Source organism: Notolepis coatsorum (genome assembly GCF_963971535.1).
Source record: "Notolepis coatsorum genome assembly, chromosome: 2".
NCBI lineage: Eukaryota > Metazoa > Chordata > Actinopteri > Aulopiformes > Paralepididae > Notolepis > Notolepis coatsorum.
The window spans coordinates 3122524-3146149 of NC_140166.1; the positions used below are offsets into that span (position 1 = coordinate 3122524).

General features: G+C 44.8%; 1 protein-coding gene across 3 annotated transcripts in view; it reads left to right on the forward strand.

Annotated features, from left to right (window-relative positions):
- atp8b5a (ATPase phospholipid transporting 8B5a) overlaps window positions 1-23626 on the forward strand; it is a 190888-nt gene that overhangs the window by 158042 nt on the left and 9220 nt on the right. For 2 of the 3 annotated variants that reach the window (XM_084309315.1, XM_084309316.1), the window contains exons 13-26: window positions 581-789; window positions 1614-1657; window positions 2480-2645; window positions 9378-9566; window positions 9927-10042; window positions 12228-12392; window positions 13533-13644; window positions 13901-14006; window positions 14644-14761; window positions 15490-15673; window positions 21241-21464; window positions 21709-21792; window positions 22361-22606; window positions 23416-23554. In XM_084309315.1, coding sequence (XP_084165441.1) covers window positions 581-789; window positions 1614-1657; window positions 2480-2645; window positions 9378-9566; window positions 9927-10042; window positions 12228-12392; window positions 13533-13644; window positions 13901-14006; window positions 14644-14761; window positions 15490-15673; window positions 21241-21464; window positions 21709-21792; window positions 22361-22606; window positions 23416-23554 — 2102 coding nt within the window. Of the gene's footprint in view, window positions 1-580; window positions 790-1613; window positions 1658-2479; window positions 2646-9377; window positions 9567-9926; window positions 10043-12227; window positions 12393-13532; window positions 13645-13900; window positions 14007-14643; window positions 14762-15489; window positions 15674-21240; window positions 21465-21708; window positions 21793-22360; window positions 22607-23415; window positions 23555-23626 lie in introns of those variants that run through there. The other variant, XR_014619436.1, reaches the window with a different exon arrangement.

The following is a 23626-nucleotide window of genomic DNA, read 5'->3' on the forward strand; positions in this document are numbered from 1 at the left end:
CACAATGAGTATTCTCCTCCTTTTTGAAGGAGAAGTTAATCAACATTGCTGATCCGATCTTTTATCCAGACTAAGTGGAGTCAGGAAGCCGTACAATTTCATTCAGTAACTTTTCATTATGTTTTCCTGTGCTTTAATAAGTTGAACAGGAAACGCCAAGAATGAGAAAGGCAGGGGAGGTTGACCTGTCCCCTACATTGACATAATATCTACAGTATATTTCATACAACTCTTCTAAAACCTCAAATGTGGGTCTTTCTGATTTAGATTATAGACGTTTTTTTTCCATCAACGCCATCTAGTCGGCAAAGCTGCTTCTGAAACCAAACCGTAGTGTGCATGTTTTGGTGAGAGACTCCAGGGGAATTCTGGAGGACAGGCCGCTGGACTTCGTGTGGTTTCAACCAAAGGCTGGCCCCGGAGACTTCCGACACCAAATTGCATGTGCATCCCACAAACGTCATCATTGTTTTCAAACAGTAAAAGGATATAGGAGATATCATGCCGTGCTTCCCCATGCTCTCTGGATGACATGATATGTGATTCCTAGCACTACTCCTCTCTTCACTGCTTCTGACAGTGTGGAGTTCATTCGACTGGGGAACAGCTTCTACATTGACTGGGACAGGAAGATGTACCACGAGCGCAGCGACACCCCCGCCGAGGCTCGTACCACCACGCTCAACGAGGAGCTGGGCCAGATTAAGTACATCTTCAGCGACAAGACGGGGACGCTCACTCAGAACATCATGATCTTCAACAAGTGCACAATCAATGGCAAATCCTACGGTGAGATGATTATTATCACTCTGCCTTTTACTTATCTACTATGGAACTTTGTAAGTTGTTGATACTGTAAACTACTGAGGAGTCAGTCGCAGTCACCCAGCACCTACTAACGGGTCTGACCCTTTAGCTCAGTTGGTTAGCTTATCCTAATATCCTATGGTCCCAGGTTCAAATCCACTCGGTTACATTGGTGGCAGTGGTGGGATCTCACTGCCCTGTGAATCTGTATCCATCTTTACATAGCAATGGGGGTGGAATCTCAGTGCCTTAACCCCGGGAAAGTGCGTGCATGGATGAAAGAACATACGAGGAAGCACTTCTTCGGGGGGGAGAACGACTGTAAACTACTGAGGAGTCGATCACAGTCAACCAGCACCTGCTAACGGGTCTGACCCTTTAGCTTAGCTGGTTAGTGAGGCCACCTGTGAATCCTATGATCCCAGGTTGAAATCCACTCAGTTACAATACTGTACATCTTTGCACTACGGCTGGGCGGTATGACCTGAAATATTTATCACGGTATATTATCACATTTACCTCAGTAATGATAAATTAAACCTTAATAAAAAATTTAAACACCAGCCTGCAAATATGGCGTTCTCCCTTGTGTTGACCCTCTGTCTGTGAACCTGTTTGTCTGTTAGCATGTGATTGGTTATTCAGTTGAATTAAAGGGGCACAACTTGAAACAGCCTATGCAGTGGAGGAATGCGTTTACCTAATATCCCAATATGGGCAACGTTAGGTCTGCATGCATGAGAGGTCTGCGAACCAGTGAATTCTGCATGTCTGATCCTGACACTGGTTTTGTCCCTCTCCTCCAGGGGAGGTTCTCGACTACACTGGCCAGAGACTGGAAATCACTGAGGTGAGTTGAGCTCTGACCATGATGTCAACCTGGTGCCTCATTAAAGGGGTGTGGCACCCATTTTTAGAATTCACACGTTATTCCCGTCCCCCAGGACAGGTCAGTCAATATTTGTGAACATGCACCACACTCTCCTGAAGCTAGAAATCAGAGAGAGAACCCTGGAATGACACCCGGATGTCGATTCTGGAGCTGCTCCGTAGACGGTGAATGGGGCACTGGTTTTGTGGGTACTTAAGTTATTTGAGCAAGTTCTTACACTCATATGATATTTAAATTCCAGTTTAGACCTGTTGGCAAAATATACATTTAAGATACTGCAAAGTCTCCTTGGGCTAACATGTAGTTGGGCACTTGGCCGTATGTCTAAGCAAAACAGAGTTGCTTCGCCGCCTATTCTCGTTCCTTGCTCCACAATGGTGGAACGGACTTCCCACCACAGCTAGGACAGCCAAAACCCGACCAATCTTTTGCGGTCGACTAAAAACACACTTCAATCAATATCTGAAATTAAGAAAAAAAAGAAAGCTAACCTTCTTACTGTCTTCTACTATCATGCACTCTTCCACTAAATAATCTTCCTTGCCTATATTACTACCCACTATACTAATATGTTACTACTACTATGCACTCAGCACTCAAGTTTCAACACTGTTTGATGACATTGTTACTCAGCTGAAAGAGTTGTACCCTAACCTTCCTGCTGACTTGTCGTACAGAACTTGTAAGTCGCTTTGGATAAAAGCTTCAGCTAAATGACAAAATCTAAATAGGCAATATGTAAATGTAAATGTCTATCTGTGTCCCCATCTGTCATTCTAGAACACTGAGACGGTGGACTTCTCCTTCAACCCGCTGGCTGATCCCCGGTTCATTTTCCACGACCACGCCCTGGTGGAGGCCGTGAAGCTGGAGATTCTGGAGGTGCATGCCTTCTTCAGACTGCTGGCTCTCTGCCATACCGTCATGGCAGAAGAGAAGAAGGAGGGTGAGCGATGGGAGTGGGAGGATGGGAGAAGGATGACAGAACAGGCACAAGTGTGAGCGGCTCATAAGGAGCCCAGATGTAGCCCAGGTTTCTCGTCCACGTCAGACTCAGTGTAGCGTGCGCATCAAAGAGGCAAAAAGCTACCTAATCCAATACTATGGGGTTGCCAACCATACAGGTTTTACCTGGAGACTCCAGTAAATCAGCCTGTCTCCAGGAAAGGAGAGAATAACATTTTCTTTTTAATTTGCTTCAAAAGTGAAATATTAATACTTGTGATGATTTAAGAGATTAGTCACAGCTGTTGAAATAGAATTATTGGGGGGTTCGTAAACGGACAGTGGACAACTTTTCATAGTAGGTGTACGTTACCCTACTGGGTGGAACAGAACAGGATGGTGTTGTTGTGACTTGCGAGCCTGTTTGTATGTGAAGAGAGAGTGAGAGAGAGAGAGACACCCAGGGCCCTATTCCCCGTACCTGGTTCAACTAAGTCGATCAAAAGTCCCATTATCCAGATTCAATTAACCCGATGTTTGAATCCGGGATTTCCCTGTTCCTCAAACGCTGATTCAGTCTCGTTCATTCGAACCAGACTTGATAACCAGGATAATTGCGCGCGGCCGCCTCACCTGAAAAGACAGCAGGTGTCGATCGCAGAAATCCTGATTTTCTAACGGCATTGATTGATTGATTGATTTAAAACTTTATTAACAGATTGCAGAATGGGTACAATACAGTACGGCTCAATAGCCTCGCCGACAAGTTAAATGCATAATCTATAGGCTAATTTTAAATCCCTTATTACCCAATCAATCAGATTATATTTCTTTAAATGTGCTGGCAGTAGGCTTAATAGAATGAATAATCGAATGAGATCTTGCTAGCGAAAATAATTAGTTAAACTCTTTCAGAATAAGTAGTATAAGTAATAAGTAAGTATAATGTGCTTAGGTATCATGTAGCCTACGGGCGGCTAGGTGGTGTAGTGGGCAAGGCACTCGCCACCAGTGTGGAGACGCTAGGATTCGCGTGTTCGAATCCAGCTCTCCACATTGTTTTTCAGTTTGGCTGGTCGTCCGCAGTAATACACATTGGCCGTATTACGGGGAGGGAAAACTGAAGGGTGGGGATCGAACGTTGTGAACAAGCGACTCCTACAAGTCGGTTGGTGCGCCTGCGCAGTAGAATCAGGAAGTGTCGGGGGCAGCGTGAGCCTCCCACGCGTTATTCCTCGACACTGAGAGATCGAGCTGCGCAGGTGAAAAGATGCGACTGCTGTTACCTCAAGTACCGGAGGGGACTTGTGCTATGTATGACTTAGTCCACATTGCAGCCGGCTTGTGGGAGGCAAGAAACAGCGTTCGTGACAGGGGAGGGTTGAATTGGATGATACGAAATTGGGATGGGAGAAAATATGGAAAAATGGGAGAAAAAAGTGGATCAAAAAAAAAGGTATCATGTAGCCTACTATATACTGTAAATACATGGTTCCCAAAGTTTTCAAGGCGCGACTCCCGAAATAACGTGTCAGAGAGGGAGTTGGAGGCTATATATACAGTTTCACTATTAATCATGTTTTAATCTGTTTCGGACATATCATCCATACATGCATTGAATTGATTAACCTTTGGTTTATACCAGTCATGTTCATCACCCTCTTGTTCATAATCAGATAACAGTGCTTGAACAGATAAATGCATTTTCTCAAATTCATCCTACAAAACGTCAAAGGCTTGCAATTGCTCATTCATTTTATCACGTCACGTCATCAAATCCGTAAAACAGCGCATCTCATCAGACATTTTAAACCCAGTTACAATATCACAATAACGTGTGAGTGACAGTGATGCAATTCAACAATCCACAGATTCAGATTCCTCATATTCATATCCACAATCCACGCATAAGGACAGTTCAATTTATGCTTGAATGAAACAAAATCCAAGCGCTCCGTTAAACATCCACAGCGGAGAATATGAAAGGAATCAGAGCCAAATGAGCGATAGGTTTCATTCATTAAAAACATCCCCGCAGGATTCACATTTGCAATGCTCCCCGACGTTATTAAAATAACCACATAATGTGTATATCGCACCTCGCGAGCGCCGTATATATAACGTGCATTATTTAGGACAAAGTAAATTTATCCATTTTAGGTCTATTATTTTACATTTCAAAAGCCCCCTCTAGAAGAACGAAGCACAAAAACATCATTCAGAATGGTATAATGGGATCTAGACTGTGATCATTATTTCAGGAAGCGAGCTGGGATTTCTTTGCGAGGGCGTGGCCATGCAGTTTATCCAGCTAACTGAACTAAACCCTGCCCTCGACCAGGTTCAAACTTTTGGATCTGTTGCCATAGCGACTTAGAAAATCCGACGTCGGGGAATGGAAATGTCTGGCCTAAGTCAAGCTATCCTGAAAATGATCCGGCTAACTCCGTTAGCCAGGTACGAGGAACAGGGCCAGGCCTGCCAGGTTACTCAGTTAGCCAGGTACGAGGAACAGGGCCAGGCCTGCCAGGTTACTCAGTTAGCCAGGTACGAGGAACAGGGCCAGGCCTGCCAGGTTACTCAGTTAGCCAGGTACGAGGAACAGGGCCAGGCCTGCCAGGTTACTCAGTTAGCCAGGTACGAGGAACAGGGCCAGGCCTGCCAGGTTACTCAGTCAGCCAGGTACGAGGAACAGGGCCAGGCCTGCCAGGTTACTCAGTTAGCCAGGTACGAGGAACAGGGCCAGGCCTGCCAGGTTACTCAGTTAGCCAGGTACGAGGAACAGGGCCAGGCCTGCCAGGTTACTCAGTTAGCCAGGTACGAGGAACAGGGCCAGGCCTGCCAGGTTACTCAGTTAGCCAGGTACGAGGAACAGGGCCAGGCCTGCCAGGTTACTCAGTCAGCCAGGTACGAGGAACAGGGCCAGGCCTGCCAGGTTACTCAGTCAGCCAGGTACGAGGAACAGGGCCAGGCCTGCCAGGTTACTCAGTCAGCCAGGTACGAGGAACAGGGCCAGGCCTGCCAGGTTACTCACAACATGTAGGCCTACACATTATTATGGCAACATAAGGTCTGTAAATTATATAAAATAGAGAATACAGAAAAGAAAGAGAGCATATTGTTAATGGCTGATTCTACACCACAAGTGCTTTTAAAGCGACCTTAATGAATAATTAAGAATGACATTCCTTTTCATAATCATAATTCATTAAAAAATTATTTAATCTCAAAACATCATTGAGAGCAAGCTCTCATTTACGTTGATGTCGGGAGGTACATTACATAATACAAAAACAATATAGAAACAGAAAAGTCAATCAATTAAATAATAAATGAATTAAAACAATTACAGACTGAGGTGAAATGGTTTGCTATTATAGATTTAAACTGAACAAAGGATGCTAAAGTATTGCATTTTAAAGTGCTTTGCAAAACATTTCACATGTCAGGGGCACAGAAGTTAAAGGCAGATTTTCATAATTCAGTGCAAACTCTGGGGACCTTAAAGGGGAACTATTTTACTATTTCTTTCACTATTTGGGCACTTTTACACAATTCCTGTGAGTCTATGGAACACCTCTGTAATATATATATTTTTTTTATTCATTGTTTTGTATTTCTAATCAAGTCCTCAAAAACAGCATTTTTCTACCTCAAGATCTCGAGCCGTTTTGAGCCTGGGCTCCTAAACCACTGAGTGTTCTGGTTCACCTGAACATTAACATGCAGCCTGGGCTCCTAAACCACTGAGCTATACGGCCCCCCTGAACATTAACATGCAGCCTGGGCTCCTAAACCACTGCGCTATACGGCCCCCCTGAACATTAACATGCAGCCTGGGCTCCTAAACCACTGTGTTCTGGTTCACCTGAACATTAACATGCAGCCTGGGCTCCTAAACCACTGAGTGTTCTGGTTCACCTGAACATTAACATGCAGCCTGGGCTCCTAAACCACTGAGTGTTCTGGTTCACCTGAACATTAACATGCAGCCTGGGCTCCTAAACCACTGAGCTATACGGCCTGAACATTAACATGCAGCCTGGGCTCCTAAACCACTGTGCTATACGGCCCCCCTGAACATTAACATGCAGCCTGGGCTCCTAAACCACTGTGCTATACGGCCCCCCTGAACATTAACATGCAGCCTGGGCTCCTAAACCACTGTGCTATACGGCCCCCCTGAACATTAACATGCAGCCTGGGCTCCTAAACCACTGAGCTATACGGCCCCCCTGAACATTAACATGCAGCCTGGGCTCCTAAACCACTGAGCTATACGGCCCCCCTGAACATTAACATGCAGCCTGGGCTCCTAAACCACTGAGCTATACGGCCCCCCTGAACATTAACATGCAGCCTGGGCTCCTAAACCACTGAGCTATACGGCCCCCCTGAACATTAACATGCAGCCTGGGCTCCTAAACCACTGAGCTATACGGCCCCCCTGAACATTAACATGCAGCCTGGGCTCCTAAACCACTGAGCTATACGGCCCCCCTGAACATTAACATGCAGCCTGGGCTCCTAAACCACTGAGCTATACGGCCCCCCTGAACATTAACATGCAGCCTGGGCTCCTAAACCACTGAGCTATACGGCCCCCCTGAACATTAACATGCAGCCTGGGCTCCTAAACCACTGAGCTATACGGCCCCCCTGAACATTAACATGCAGCCTGGGCTCCTAAACCACTGAGCTATACGGCCCCCCTGAACATTAACATGCAGCCTGGGCTCCTAAACCACTGTGTTCTGGTTCACCTGAACATTAACATGCAGCCTGGGCTCCTAAACCACTGTGTGTTCTGGTTCACCTGAACATTAACATGCAGCCTGGGCTCCTAAACCACTGTGTGTTCTGGTTCACCTGAACATTAACATGCAGCCTGGGCTCCTAAACCACTGTGTGTTCTGGTTCACCTGAACATTAACATGCAGCCTGGGCTCCTAAACCACTGTGTGTTCTGGTTCACCTGAACATTAACATGCAGCCTGGGCTCCTAAACCACTGTGTGTTCTGGTTCACCTGAACATTAACATGCAGCCTGGGCTCCTAAACCACTGTGTTCTGGTTCACCTGAACATTAACATGCAGCCTGGGCTCCTAAACCACTGTGCAGCGGCGTCGCCGCCTGAACATTAACATGCAGCGGTGTCTCTCTGACATCACAGATCAGCACATTTCAAATGACTCAGTTCAGTGAGGGTGAATATTGTGAGAGGAGAATTGGAAGAATGCGCCAATATGAGAATTTTGAGACATAGATCATATTAATATAAGTTCACATAGCTAGGAAACAATGCTAAACACTCAAAAAGGCCATTTATAAGATAGTTCCCCTTTAAGTGTAAGCCAATCACCAGAGTGAGTGTGATAAGGTCCATAGTTCCAGTCCAGTAATGAAGTGATGTAGGGTCAATAATGGCTTCATACAGAAACAAATGCCAGTGCAAGTCACGTCTCTCTGCCAGAGAGGACCACCCAACTTTATCATACAGGAGACAATGATGGCTACTATAACTGTCACTGTATATCATTCTGCCCTTAGGTTTATCACCAGAGTCCAGAGGCTTTAGAGTGGAAGCATCCGCATGTCTATAAACTATGTCTTCATAAACCAAAACAGCTTCAGAGATCCTCCTTCTGTTTAGCATAAGTAAATAGATTTAGTTTCTGTACAAAAAGCCAATCTTCTGTCACCGTTTACTTGCAAGATTATCTACATGGCATTTCTCATCAAGCCAGATGTCAACATATTTGTATTCTTTAACTCTCTCAATAATAGACTCATTCACAGTGGATATATGCAAATGATCACAGACATTACCTTTGGCTCTAGAGCAGTGGTTCCCAAAGTCGGGGTCGCGACCCAAAGGTGGGCCGCGAGCAGCCACGGGAGGGCCGTGAGATGATTTCCAAAAAAAAAAAAAAAAAAAAAAGGAAAAAAAAAAACGTTTTCTTTTTTTGTTTTTTTTTGTCAGGCCACTGAACTTAGAAGCAGGCCAGGACAGTGTTTCTAGTTGTATTCTAAAATTCTATTATATTGTATTCTAAAATGTGACTATATGGTTTTATATTAACTTAATAAATAAACAAAAACGAAAAATCTACTTATTTCAACGAACATTTCAAACTAAATAACAGATTATGCACATAAAACGCTGAAAACAACCGAAGCAACAATAGTATTTTAATGAGGCTATTATTATTATCATTATTATTTTGCAACAAGTTAGCCCTCTCATAAATAGCGCATATAAATGAATAACTAACTTGAACTAACTTTGAAGATTGAAGTGATATTTGGCTTAAAAAATTGGTCATCTGGCAAAAAAAGAAAGAAACAAAAAGCCTGACGATGTGCATTGGGCCGCAGCTCTCTGACGCCTTATTTTCTGGGTCCCGGCCTGAAAAGTTTGGGAACCCCTGCTCTAGAGAACAGCATGCACTTTGCAGTACCAGTTTAACCAAGATTAACAGGCTCATCCTACAAAGTATTAAATGAGAGTTGTACATTTTCAATGGCTAATTGTACAGAGTTAGCAACACAATAGACAATAGTGTCATCTGCATTGAGATGAACCTGACAACCTCTCAATAAAGAGACTATATCATTAATATAAATAGTAAATAAGACTGGCCCCAGGTTTGAACCCTGTGGTATGCCTTTGTAATGTGTTACGTCGTGTGTTTTTTTTACATTATGTCATGTCATGTCATGGTGCCCTAGGTGAGCTCCTCTACCTGGCCCAGTCTCCAGATGAAGGTGCGTTGGTAACGGCGGCTAGGAACTTCGGCTTCGTTTTCCGTTCCCGTACGCCGGACAGCGTGACTATAGTAGAGATGGGAGAGCAGCGCAGCTACGAGCTCCTGGCCATCCTCGACTTTAACAACGTCCGCAAGAGGATGTCCGTCATAGGTAAACGACCCACTGGAAACAACGTTACTGGACTTAATGGTTCCTGCTTAGCATCATCAGCATTTCCTGTGGGATAGCTCTTTTGGACCGCATATGATTATTGTGTGTGTGTGTGTGTGTGTGTGTGTGTGTGTGTGTGTGTGTGTGTGTGTGTGTGTGTGTGTGTGTGTGTGTGTGTGTGTGTGTGTGTGTGTGTGTGTGTGTGTGTGTGTGTGTGTGTGTGTGTGTGTGTGTGTGTGTGTGTGTGTGTGTGTGTGTGTGTGTGTGTGTGTGTGTGTGTGTGTGTGTGTGTGTGTGCGTGCGTGCGTGCGTGCGTGCGTGCGTGCGTGCGTGCGTGCGTGTGTGTGTGTGTGCATACAGTGCGCAGCCCAGAAGGGAAGCTGTCCCTCTACTGTAAAGGGGCCGACACCATGGTCTATGACAGACTGCACCAGTCCTGTAGCAAGTTGATGGATGTCACCACAGAACACCTCAATGTGAGTAGTGTGTGAGTGTGTGAGTGTGTGAGTGTGAGTATGAGAGAATTGTGGTGTACTTGGTTTGCCTCATTAATTGCAAGATAACCTTGTACGTTTTAATTATACAAATATGTATTTAACTGCTGTTTTCCCCAGGTCTGGAAGTAACATGCATGTACAGTTGTATGCATGGCCGCCTAGTTATAGTTGAAAGTGGGGGTGCAAGATTTTTTTGTATTCTTTTTTTTTTTACCTTTTTTTTTACCTTTTTATTTTTTTTGCAAGGGGTGGTTTGGAGGGGGTCCGGCACGACCCCCTCCACGGCAGATTTTTTAACATTTAATGAACACCTGTATGTGCAATTTCCTGCAATATAGAGCCTTCAATCTTGACCAAAATAAAGCTGCTCTTTTCACTATAAAACTCAGTTTATATTGCAGTATGATAGCTATAATAATAATAACTTCACTGCGAGGGCTCTTTTAGCTAACGCTAGCTAGGCACGTATGATAGCCAATTACTATTATAATAATAATAATAATAATAACTTTCCCATCCTCCGTGGGCGGCTAGGTGGTGTAGTGGTCTAAGGCACTCGCCACCAGTGTGGAGACGCTAGGATTCGCGTGTTCGAATCCAGCTCTCCACATTGTTTTTCAGTTTGGCTGGTCGTCCGCAGTAATACACATTGGCCGTATTACGGGGAGGGAAAACTGAAGGGTGGGGATCGAACGTTGTGAACAAGCGACTCCTACAAGTCGGTTGGTGCGCCTGCGCAGTAGAATCAGGAAGTGTCGGGGGCAGCGTGAGCCTCCCACGCGTTACTCCTCGACACTGATAGATCGAGCTGCGCAGGTGAAAAGATGCGACTGCTGTTACCTCAAGTACCGGAGGGGACTTGTGCTATGTATGACTTAGTCCACATTGCAGCCGGCTTGTGGGAGGCAAGAAACAGCGTTCGTGACAGGGGAGGGTTGAATTGGATGATACGAAATTGGGATGGGAGAAAAATATAGAAAAAATGGGAGAAAAAGTGGATCAAAAAAAAAAAAAAAACTTTCCCATCCTCCCAAAGCCCCTCCGGCCCCGTTCACATCCGCAGCGCAGTACCAACAACAACAACAACTAATTGACGCTATCAATAGCCCCAGTGAGCGCGGCGGCTGAATGAATGAATGAAAACTTTATTTAACAGATTGCAGAATGGGTACAATACAGTACGGCTCAATACACACAATTGTTAAGGCGATGCAGACCAGAGAAAGACGTTTGTCTTGTTTACATCAGGGTCCCCTTTCGTGACTGTGCTGCACCGAGTGAATCCACAGTCACTTGCTCCTCAATGGGAAACCAACCTAGATTTACCATGAAGGACTGGTTCTGGCCGAACCGTTCGTTATACAAGTATCACAGAGACATTACAAAGGTGCTCACAGTTGCACGAGGGGTTCGCACAGAGATACGGGATGGTTTGAAAGCTCGGCGTTGCTAATAAATATTTTAAATATTTTTTTATAAACTGCTCAAAGCGGCATTATTTCCGCCGTTGGGTGATCACAGCGCCTGCGCACCATCCCGTATCTCTGGATTCACTCTGTGCAGCGCAGCAGCGCCGAGGCTCACCATACGAGAAATATTCAGTTTCAATCTGTTTGCGCATTTAGTATACAGTCACAGTGTTCGACTTACATGATGATTTGCTCCATTTTGATGTAAACGCCGAAGAATAATCCAGTCACAATGTTATCCAATATCCAGCCTGAATTTTTCAAGGGCTTTCGAAAAAGCCGCCTCCCCCAACATGTCGTATACGTCATGCCGACGAACCGTGGCCTGTGGGCACTGGATCAAACCATTAAAGTGGGGGGTCACACAATCTTTGGAAACTTAAAAACTTGCTATTAAGTGTCATTGCGTATTATTAATTTGATTGAAATTACTTAGTTATGGTTAGATTTATATATGGGGGGGGGGGGGTATATCATATTTTTCATATGATCAAAAAGTGGGGGAGCAAAACCAGCGTTTGCCCCCCCATGTTCAATAGTCGTAGAGCACCCGCTCCGCGTGCTCTATTGCGCAGGCGTCTATGGTTGTATGTATCATTCTCCATGTGTGTTTATACTGTATGTGTGTCTTGTGCTAGTTCATGATCTATATACTGTGTCTGTCTGTCTGTCTGTCTGTCTGTGTGTGTTGGTAGGAGTTTGCAGGGGAGGGCCTGCGCACCCTGGCGTTGGCCTATAAGGATCTTGACGAGGAGTACTTCAGCCAGTGGAAACAGCGCCACCAGGAGGCCAGCACAGCCCTCGACGACCGGGACATCAAACTAGACCAGCTCTATGAGGAGATCGAGAAAGACCTGCTGGTAGGAAGAACCAAGAGAAAGATGAGCACTGAAGATTAAGCTGAATGGACATGTTCTCTGTCCTTCTGGTTCATCTCAGTATGTCGTTACAGGTTCATCTCAGTATGTCGTTACAGGTTCAGGTTCATTTCAGTACAGTATGTTGTTACAGATTCAGGTTAATCTCAGTATGTCGTTACAGGTTCATCTCAGTATGTCGTTACAGGTTCATTTCAGTATGTTGTTACAGGTTAATATTCAGTATGTCGTTACAGGTTAATATTCAGTATGTCGTTACAGGTTAATATTCAATATGTTGTTACAGGTTAATTTCAGTATGTCGTTACAGGTTAATTTTCAGTATGTCGTTACAGGTTCATTACAGGTTAATTTCAGTATGTCGTTACAGGTTAATTTCAGTATGTCGTTACAGGTTAATTTCAGTATGTCGTTACAGGTTAATTTCAGTATGTCGTTACAGGTTAATTTCAGTATGTCATTACAGGTTAATTTCAGTATGTTGTTACAGGTTAATATTCAGTATGTCGTTACAGGTTAATATTCAGTATGTCGTTACAGGTAAATTTTCAGTATGTCGTTACAGGTTAATATTCAGTATGTCGTTACAGGTTAATATTCAGTATGTCGTTACAGGTTAATTTCAGTATGTCGTTACAGGTTCATTTCAGTATCTAGTTACAGGTTCATTTCAGTATGTCGTTACAGGTTCATTTCAGTATCTAGTTACAGGTTCATTTCAGTATGTCGTTACAGGTTCATTTCAGTATGTCGTTACAGGTTAATTTCAGTATCTAGTTACAGGTTCATTTCAGTATGTCGTTGTAGGTACATTTTCAGTATGTCGTTTTACAGGTTAATTTTCAAGTCACTTTTACAACATGTTAATCATTTACATTTAATTATTTAGTGGACGCTTTTATCCAAATGACTTACAATTGTGTACAACAAGGCCAGTAAAGGATACACTTCTGGTGGTCAACAGTGAGCGGTATTGGTCAGTGCCAAACTCAAGTGCTTCACTTGGAGTGTAAAGTATAGCAAGCATGGACTATATGGAATTATATTTTTCTTTGTCCAGGATTTGTCTGATTTTGCTCTGTGTGTGTATGTATGTGTGTCTGTGCGTGTATGTGTGACCAGTTGCTAGGGGCTACAGCCATAGAAGACAAGCTACAAGACGGGGTGCCTCAGACCATCGAGCAGCTCTCCAAGGCCGACATAAAGATCTGGGTGTTGACTGGTGACAAGCAAGGTTTGGCCTCTAATAAGAACCCACTTATACACTGATATCATATTCTACTGGTGCACAACAATTTACACAAAGATAATTTTTTAGTCCAGTTGAGGACCTCTATGTTGTATGTTACTCCCTCTCCCATCTTCCCTGTCAATCTCCAGTGTATATTGATAAAGTCCTTCACAGAATAATACCTAGGTATCTTAGAATTATCAAATTGTTCAGTCTTTGAGGTTTGTCGTTTACATGCCTGTAATCCCATGTGTGATAGAGACGGCAGAAAACATCGCCTACTCCTGCAACATGCTGCGGGAGGAGATGGACGAGGTGTTCATCGTTTCGGCCAACACACCTGACGACGTCCGGCAGGAGCTGAGGTCAGAGGAAGTGATGTCATAGTTGAATTTTCACATGTACCCCAGTCTGCCTTCATAAAAGAAAAACTACTAACCTTTGTCTTATACTACTGTATTATGCACTTTGCTACTAAGGAATCTACCTTGACTATATTACTACCTACTACTAGAAGTATAGAAGTATACTACTACAAGACTGTAGCACTCAAGTTCAACACTGTTTGACGAACAATACTACGGTACTCACCCTAAGCTGTCAGAGTTGTACTTTTCCTGCTGACTTGTTGTACAGAACTTGTAAGTCGCTTTGGATAAAAGCGTCGGCTAAATGGTAAATGTAAATCTGGGGATTCAAAGTGATGATTTTAATAAGCTGGATGTTTAACGTCTACAGATAAGATAAGATAATAAAACTTGTATTGCCCCTAAGGGGAAATAACCTTGTTGTACCGGTGCAGCATGACAATGAATAGGTCAATACCTCATTTAAAAATAGGATGGCAAAAGAGATAAAAGGATAAAAAAGAATAAAAGGTAAAAAAAATAAACATGAACGACTCAGAGGGTAGACATGAACGAAGTAGACGGATGTTGAGAGACAAATGTCACTGAGTAGATGAGAAGATGCCTGATGGGTTTGTCTCGCCACATGCTTCAGGAACGCCTGGACCACCATGAAACCAGACATAGCAGATGACTCTGTCTTCCTGCCGGAAGTGACCAGTGACGAGGTGGCGAACGGGGAGTACGGCCTGGTGATCAACGGACACAGTCTGGTAAGGAACAACAACATACAGTGTCGGTTGAAAAACCTCCTACTTCTACTGTTGCCGATCCATTTGAGTGGGTGGCGCCAGTGGCTCAGGAGGTAGATTGGTAGTCTGGTAATCGGAAGGTTCCTGGTTCGATTTGGCCTTCCAGTTATAAAGCACTTTGGATAAAAACACTATATGAATGCTGTCCAGAACATGCCAACATTTGGGTAAATTAGCTTACCGTCTTCTCCATAGAGAGACAAGAAGATAGATACCAGTTTCCTCTCTGTGCGTTCAGTAGAAAGCTATCTGGCTGCACATTAGCCTAGCTTAGCACAATGAATGGAAGCAGCTAACCAGCACTGTCCACTTCCATTCATTGTGCTAAGCTAGGCTAACATGCAGCCAGATAGCTTTCTACTGAACGCACAGAGAGGAAACTGGTATCTATCTTCTTGTCTCTCTCTGGTAAGCTAATTTACCCAAATGTTGGCGTGTTTCTTTAACCATTTGCAGTCTATTTGAAGGTTTTATAACGTGGTCTTTCATTATGGAAAAACGTATTTAAAACCCACTGTAGAATTTCAACGATACACAAGAAAACTTTTGACTTGAACAGTTGTTTTTCTTGATGCCTGACAAGTTCCTTTTTGGAGATCCCGTACGGCGACGGCAACAGGATTAGGTTAAACATCATCCATGGTGTCTGCTCCCTCCCTCCCTCCCTCCCTCCCTCCCTCCTCCCGCAGGCGTACGCCCTGGAGAGCGGCATGGAGCTGGAGTTCCTGCGGGCGGCCTGCATGTGCAAGGCGGTGATCTGCTGCCGGGTGACCCCTCTGCAGAAAGCCCAGGTGGTGGAGCTGGTGAAGAAGAACAAGCAGGTCGTCACCTTGGCCATAGGAGACGGGGCCAATGACGTCAGCATGATCAAAGGTAAACCAGCAGGAAGGTGCTGGTAGTAGACATCTAACTCCTTGCTAGTCTGACTCACAGGATATACACTATGGCTATGATCCATTGGCCGACTATTATCTACGTCTGGATTCTCCTCCCCTTGCTCACGACACTGTCGCTGTATCCTGGGCTTGGTGCCGCACAGGGTGATTGTGATTGGTTTAAAGAAATGCAAAGAGCCAGAGTGTTTTCCCCCCTATAGCAGAATGATGGTAGGTTCAGCCAGACCTCTCTCCAGCACTGGCACTGCCCTAACGTAGTGTGAAGAGGGGTATGGCTACGCGAGACTAACTCCTTGCTAATGCAGAGGGTTCTCAAAAGAACGTCATGCAGTTTAGAAATCAGCTTTCAATGATCGTCTTTCAATCTTTGGCCTGAATGCGACGCAGGATGTCTGCCCTCGGTCATTGGATGGAGGTTGAGCAGAATATCCATAACAGAGAGATATCTGCCCTCAGCCGGCAGGCTGAGATTGAACAGAACACTTCTGAGACGTCTGCCCTCTGCCAGTTGACCAAGACAAGAATGTCCCTGAAGCGGAGGCATCATCTCCCTGTGGGGCCAAAGTAGGGCAGGATGCCTCCTACTGGGAGATGTTTGTCCTCAACCGTGTGAAACATTCCCTCTCAGAGGTTCTCAGCACTGGTCTCGGACCGTGTTTGTGCGTGACACCCGTTCTAAAGCAAGTTTGGAGAAGGTCAGGCTGAAAACTGAAAACGCTTATTGGCTTCAGCTGGGTGTGATTGTAATAACCGGTTAGTGCTTATTGATGTCAGCTGGGTGTGATTGTAATAACCGGTTAGGGCTTATTGATGTCAGCTGGGTGTGATTGTAATAACCGGTTAGTGCTTATTGATGTCAGCTGGGTGTGATTGTAATAACCGGTTAGTGCTTATTGATGTCAGCTGGGTGTGATTGTAATAACCGGTTAGGGCTTATTGATGTCAGCTGGGTGTGATTGTAATAACCGGTTAGGGCTTATTGATGTCAGCTGGGTGTGATTGTAATAACCGGTTAGTGCTTATTGATGTCAGCTGGGTGTGATTGTAATAACCGGTTAGGGCTTATTGATGTCAGCTGGGTGTGATTGTAATAACCGGTTAGTGCTTATTGATGTCAGCTGGGTGTGATTGTAATAACCGGTTAGTGCTTATTGATGTCAGCTGGGTGTGATTGTAATAACCGGTTAGGGCTTATTGATGTCAGCTGGGTGTGATTGTAATAACCGGTTAGTGCTTATCAGGCATGCGTTGCTCATGGGACGACTGGTTGCACTATGTTTTAATGACGCCACATGCTTGCGCGCTCCCGGGCGCGTGCGCGCGCTCCGCGCATGCGCATAAATGTTCCCTCGCATACACAGACTAAAGACAGTGGCTTTGCCTCTACGAATGGAATGTAACACATTTCATTCACAAGTTTTTGTGTATCTGATAACGTATTTGAACACACCTGACGACCGGCCCTATTGTTATGCAAAGTAATACTTAGCGAGTTGGGGCATCAGTCGAGTGCAGCACATTCCTGTGTGCACGTGCGTGCTTCTGCTCACAGACTGGTTGCACGCCGTGCAACCCCGTCCCATGAGCAACGCACCTCTGGTGCTTATTGATGTCAGCTGGGTGTGATTGTAATAACCGGTTAGTGCTTATTGATGTCAGCTGGGTGTGATTGTAATAACCGGTTAGTGCTTATTGATGTCAGCTGGGTGTGATTGGAATAACCGGTTAGTGCTTATTGATATCAGCTGGGTGTGATTGTAAATTGATTGACTCCATGGGAGTTCACCAGGAATGCGTGCTGACTATATATAACAACAATAGCTGATAGTATTGTCCCCACGAAAAAGGTGCAGGTTTTCCCAAACCAGAAACCGTGGGTGGACAGTACTATTAGAGCAGCTCTGAACTCTCGCACCACCGCTTACAACCTGGGCAGAGAGTCAGGAAACATGGAGGAGTATAAGGCTTCAGTCTACACTCTGCGCAAGGCTGTTAAACTTGCTAAGAGGACATATGCTGATAAACTGGAGACACAAATGGCCTGATAAACTGGAGACACAAATGGCACAAAACGACACAAGAGGATTATGGCGGGGACTGAAGACAATAACTGACTACAAAGTCAGCGCCCCCTCAATGGGGAGCGACGACGCCTCTCTCGCGGACAAACTCAACTCTTTCTACGCTCGGTTTGGTGTAGACAGTGGCGCTGCTAGCTCTCCGGCTAGTGACGTCACTGGCGCGCCGGCTGTTGTGGGGGGGGGGGGCAACCGCGGGGGGGCGGGGACGCTCTCTCGTTGTCGGAACACAGTGTGAGAAGAGCATTTATGCAGGTGAACACCAGGAAAGCGGCAGGCCCAGATGGTATAACAGGACGCATACTTAAGTCCTGTGCCAACCAGCTAGCCCCGGTGTTCACCGCCATATTTAATCAATCCCTGGCGGAGTCAGTGGTCCCTGCCTGCTTCAAGATGTCTACCATCATCCCTGTACCGAAGAAACCCTCCCCAACATGTCTCAATGACTACAGACCGGTGGCACTCACCTCTGTGGTCATGAAATGTTTCGAGAGGCTGGTCAAGGACCACATTTGTGCCTCCCTCCCCAGCGATATGGACCCTATGCAATTTGCATACAGGACAAACAGGTCCACTGACGACGCGGTCTCCCAGGTACTGCACAGCACCCTCTCTCACCTAGACCACCAGAAGGGGGACTATGTGAGACTGTTGTTCATTGACTACAGCTCAGCGTTCAACACCATAGTCCCCACCAGACTGGTGGACAAGCTGATCGAGCTGGGTCTGAGCTCCGCCCTGAGCGCCTGGGTACTGGACTTTCTGAGTGAAAGACCCCAGGCGGTCAGGGTGGGGGGTCAGACCTCCAACACCATCACCCTGAGCATCGGGTCCCCCCAGGGCTGTGTTCTGAGCCCCCTGCTGTACTCACTCTACACACACGACTGTGTGGCCAAGTTCAGCTCCAATTCCATAGTGAAGTTCGCCGACGACACGGTGGTGGTGGGGCTGATCTCGGACAACGACGAGAAGGCCTACCGGGAGGAGGTTGAGGTACTGGAACGCTGGTGCCAGGACAACAGCCTGCTCCTGAACATTGGTAAAACCAAGGAGCTGATCGTGGATTATAGGAGAGGACAGCAGGAGACACACACACCACTGATGATAAACGGGGCTACCGTGGACAGGGTGAGCAGCTTTAAGTACCTGGGGGTCCACATCTCAGAGGATCTGACATGGTCAACACACATAGACACAGTCGTAAAAAAGGCGAAGCAGCGCCTCTACCACCTGAGACAGTTAAGGAAGTTCAGAGTATCGGGGAAGATACTCCAGTCCTTCTACTCAGGAGCTGTAGAGAGCATCTTGACCGGAAACATCACTGCCTGGTATGGAAACAGCACGGCACAGGACAAGAAGGCCCTACAGAGAGTGGTGCACTCAGCCGAGCGTACCACGGGTATTGCACTACCTCCCCTGCAGGTTCTATACAACAAGAGGTGCAAATCCAGAGCCTGCAGAATAATGAAAGACCCCCACCACCCCAATAACAGCCTGTTCCAGCTGCTGAGGTCAGGCAGACGCCTGCGAACCCCAGCTACTAGGACAGAGAGGCTTAGGCTCAGCTTCTTCCCCCAGGCCATCAGAGCCTTGAACAATGAACACTGAGTGCCACAGAACACTGATCTATCCACACACAAGCACACACACGACATGCACGCTGTGCACGCTCACACACTAGCAGCCACTTTAACATGAGCAGGCCCACACTTATGGTAACAACAGTAACAGTGTATTGCACTACCAAAGCTACCTAGCATGTCCTATATGCCCTGTAAATAACTATGTACAGATACCGAGATGTCCCACCATGTTACCTGTTACCTGTTTATTGCACAATGTTGTTTTTATTGGATTCTATTATATGTTGTACCACTGTATTGCACATCATTGCGGGCAAGACCACCCGCATTTCATTGTATACTTGTATGCCGTGACAAATAAAACTCTTGACTTGACTTGACTAATGGAAGCTCTCCTCCCAAAATTACGTTTCACAAACTCCACTTGCTTCGACCTAGCGAGCTTACTTAATACAGGTGTACTAACCTGGATTTTCTGCCACTATTTGACCCAATGAGTATGGACTCTGAAGTGATTTGAAATTTAAAGCCTATTAAACTTATTTTTTTTAAAGATCTAAGTACAAGTATATATACTTAAGTAAATATATATAAGTGCTGGTTTATCGTTAGCGGCATTATTAGCATAACATTGTATTGTTAGCAACTAACACTTGTACCCGATGACAAGCAGCGTCTGCTCTTTTAATTACTATACATTTTAATTAAATACCCTATTATTTCTCAACCAATCAAATCATAAAAGAACATAACTGATCACCATGAAAAATAAACCCCCATTCATTTCTGACATAAAATATATATATTTTATATAAAAACTGGTGGTGGGACTCGATAAAAAAAATGTATTGAATTTATTCGAGACTTTATAGTTAATTAGGCCTAATTGAAATTACTCACATTTTAATCGCATATCAATATTTGATGCGAAAAGCTAACATTTTCAATTCAAATGGATTTGGTATACGAGTAAATCAATGAATATACATTATACATTAAAAAAAAAATTGTTTATTAAGGACAATGCAAATTAATGAACATCATTTACATGAGTGTATGCATAACATCACAGCATGATAAGGACGTAAATATGCCGGGAATAGCACAGGGCTAATTTCCACCCGTAGTCCTAACATAAAACAAACACAAAACGGACCATACAACGTTCATTCATAAAAACTGACATCACTGACGTTTAAGCAGCAAAATCCTGTATTAGCTACTACACAGACCAACAGATCAATGACATTTTTAACAAAGTGCAGCAATTTTAGGAATAATATATATATATATATATATATATATATATATATTTACCTTTTGTAAACTCAAGCACTTTCGAGGTAAAAGTAAAACGCAGTACTTTCAAGTACATTCCAGAACAGTTTTATTTATTTATTATACTTTATACTTATAGGACATGCATGAGTCTGGTCTCCTTTGAAAGGTAACATTCTTACACAATAAAGAAAAATCCTCAAGCGATTAAATGCATACATTTATTTTTTTACTTTTAGTTCTTTCTGTAGTTAATTAATCGCAATTAATACGATAAAGTCACAGCCCTAATAAAAACATGTAAAAATATAAAATCCTCTTCTCCTTTCCCTCTCTCTCCCACTATCTCTCCCCTCTCTCCCTCCTCTCTCCCCCTCCTCTCTGTCTCCTCTCTCCCCCCTCTCTCCCCCTCCTCTCTCTCCCCTCTCTCCCTCCCCTCTCCCCCTCCTCTCTGTCTCCTCTCTCCCACTATCTCTCCCCTCTCTCCCTCCTCTCTCCCCCTCCTCTCTGTCTCCTCTCTCCCCCTCCTCTCTCTCCCCTCTCTCCCTCCTCTCTCCCCCCTCTCTCCCTCCTCTCTCCCTCCTCTCTCCCCCCTCTCTGTCCAGCCGCCCACATCGGCGTGGGCATCTCGGGCCAGGAGGGCATGCAGGCGGTGCTGTCCAGCGACTACTCCTTCGCCCAGTTCCGCTTCCTGCAGCGCCTCCTGCTGGTACACGGCCGCTGGTCCTACCTGCGCATGTGCAAGTTCCTGCGCTACTTCTTCTACAAGAACTTCACTTTCACCTTCGTCCACTTCTGGTATGCCTTCTTCTGCGGCTTCTCCGCCCAGGTGAGAGAGAGAGGGGAGTGCTCTGTGTGTGTGTGTGTGTGTGTGTGTGTGTGTGTGTGTGTGTGTGTGTGTGTGTGTGTGTGTGTGTGTGCGTGCGTGTGTGTGTTTCTCCCTGAGCTGAGGGAGAAACAGTGATGGAAATTATGTTGGAGAAAACATTCTGTAGATACAGTTGAATGTGAGACATTTTAATTGTCCCAAATGTTTTAATTAGTCCTGACTTTCCCTTCACTTTCCTTGGCAGACGGTGTACGATGAGTGGTTCATTACTCTATATAACCTGGTGTACACAGCACTCCCTGTGCTGGGCATGAGCCTGTTTGATCAGGTAAGAGAGAGAGAGAGAGAGAGAGAGAGAGAGAGAGAGAGAGAGAGAGAGAGAAACAGTGGACAGTAATCTGATTACAAGTTACTGTAAAACACACACACAGTGATCAAACATATATATTTTGACACACCAACATAATTTCACACAGCTGCCGAACATAAGCAATATTCAAGTATTGTAACTAAAATACATGCCACTTAGGTTTAAGCTTTTCTTTTTCTTTAAAATGGCTGAAACGTGCCGGTAACATGAAGTGTGAGGTCTTCACATGTTTTACAATTTTATATCCATACAAACCTCTTTCACATAGCGTACACTGAAAATTGATTGCAAACGTATTATGGCGACTTTGGCGAGGACAGATCTGACGTGACCACTGTTCTTGTGTCTGCTGCCCTCTGCTGTTCAGGATGTGAATGATGTGTGACCACTGTCCTGTGTCTGCTGCCCTCTGCTGTTCAGGATGTGAATGATGCATGACCACTTTTCTGTGTCTGCTGCCCTCTGCTGTTCAGGATGTGAATGACGTGTGACCACTGTTCTGTGTCTGCTGCCCTCTGCTGTTCAGGATGTGAATGACGTGTGGAGTTTCCAGCACCCTAAGCTCTATGTCCCAGGGCAGCTCAACCTGTACTTCAGCAAGACCTCCTTCTTCAAGTGTGCCCTCCACAGCTGCTACAGCTCCATGGTGCTCTTCTTCATCCCCTACTTCGCCATGTACGACACGGTGAGGGATGACGGGAAGGACATCACTGACTACCAGTCTTTCGCCCTCCTCGCTCAGACGTGCCTCCTCATCGCCGTCTATATCCAGGTGCCGGGAGCCTTTCTTTCATTCAACCATTGTGTTTAGTTTAGTTTTATTCTCTTTATACACTAATATTTTATTATTATTATTAAACCTTTATTTAACCAGGTAAAATGCTTGAGATCAAGGATCTCTTTTATGAGCAAGACCTGACCAAAATGGCAGCAATAAAGGACAAAACACAGACAGATAAAAGGATAAAAAAAAGCAAGAACCACTATGTCCTTAACATTAGTAACATGTAGCATCAGCATTATGTATTAATGCATTTGCAAACTCCCAATTCAGACGTTGCAAGGTCTCTGACATGAACTTTAAAGTTTAAAATCAGGCAAGGTGACGAGGGCCTGCAGCTTCAGAGTTTTCTGGAGTCCGTTCCAAGTAGAAGGAGCAGAGTACATGAAAGCCCTCAGTGCAAGTTCTGGGGACTGAGGCATAAAGATAATCCTGAGATCGCAAGCTGTAAAATAGATTATCAGAGATAGTGAGAGGTATAAAGGTAACAGACCAATAAGTGCTTTATAAATAAAGGTATACCAATGGAGAAGCCTACGAGCAGACAAGGACAGCCAGCCTACTTTGGCATATAAAGTACAATGATGCGTTCAACAATAACAAATTGGACATAGTTATTATACAGACATACAGTAAATAATACTAAGGCATTGTATCAAGATAAAGGTGTAGTCTGAAGCCTCAGCCTACCCTTATATAATATTACATTACAAAACATGACTTTATAAAACATTACCCATAATACTTTACAAAACATTACTCATAATACTTTGAAAATGGCCTTCTCTTTCTCTCCTCAGCTGGCTCTGGAAATGTCCTACTGGACGGCGGTGAACACAATCTTTGTGGTGGGCAGTCTGGCCATGTACTTCGCCGTGACCTTCACCATGTATAGTAACGGCATGTACCTCAGCCTCCCATCATCATTTCCTTTCATAGGTGAGTGATGAGCTGACACTTCACATTACAGGGTAATTTATGCTTAAAAAAGACGTGGTTTCTTTTGGGCAG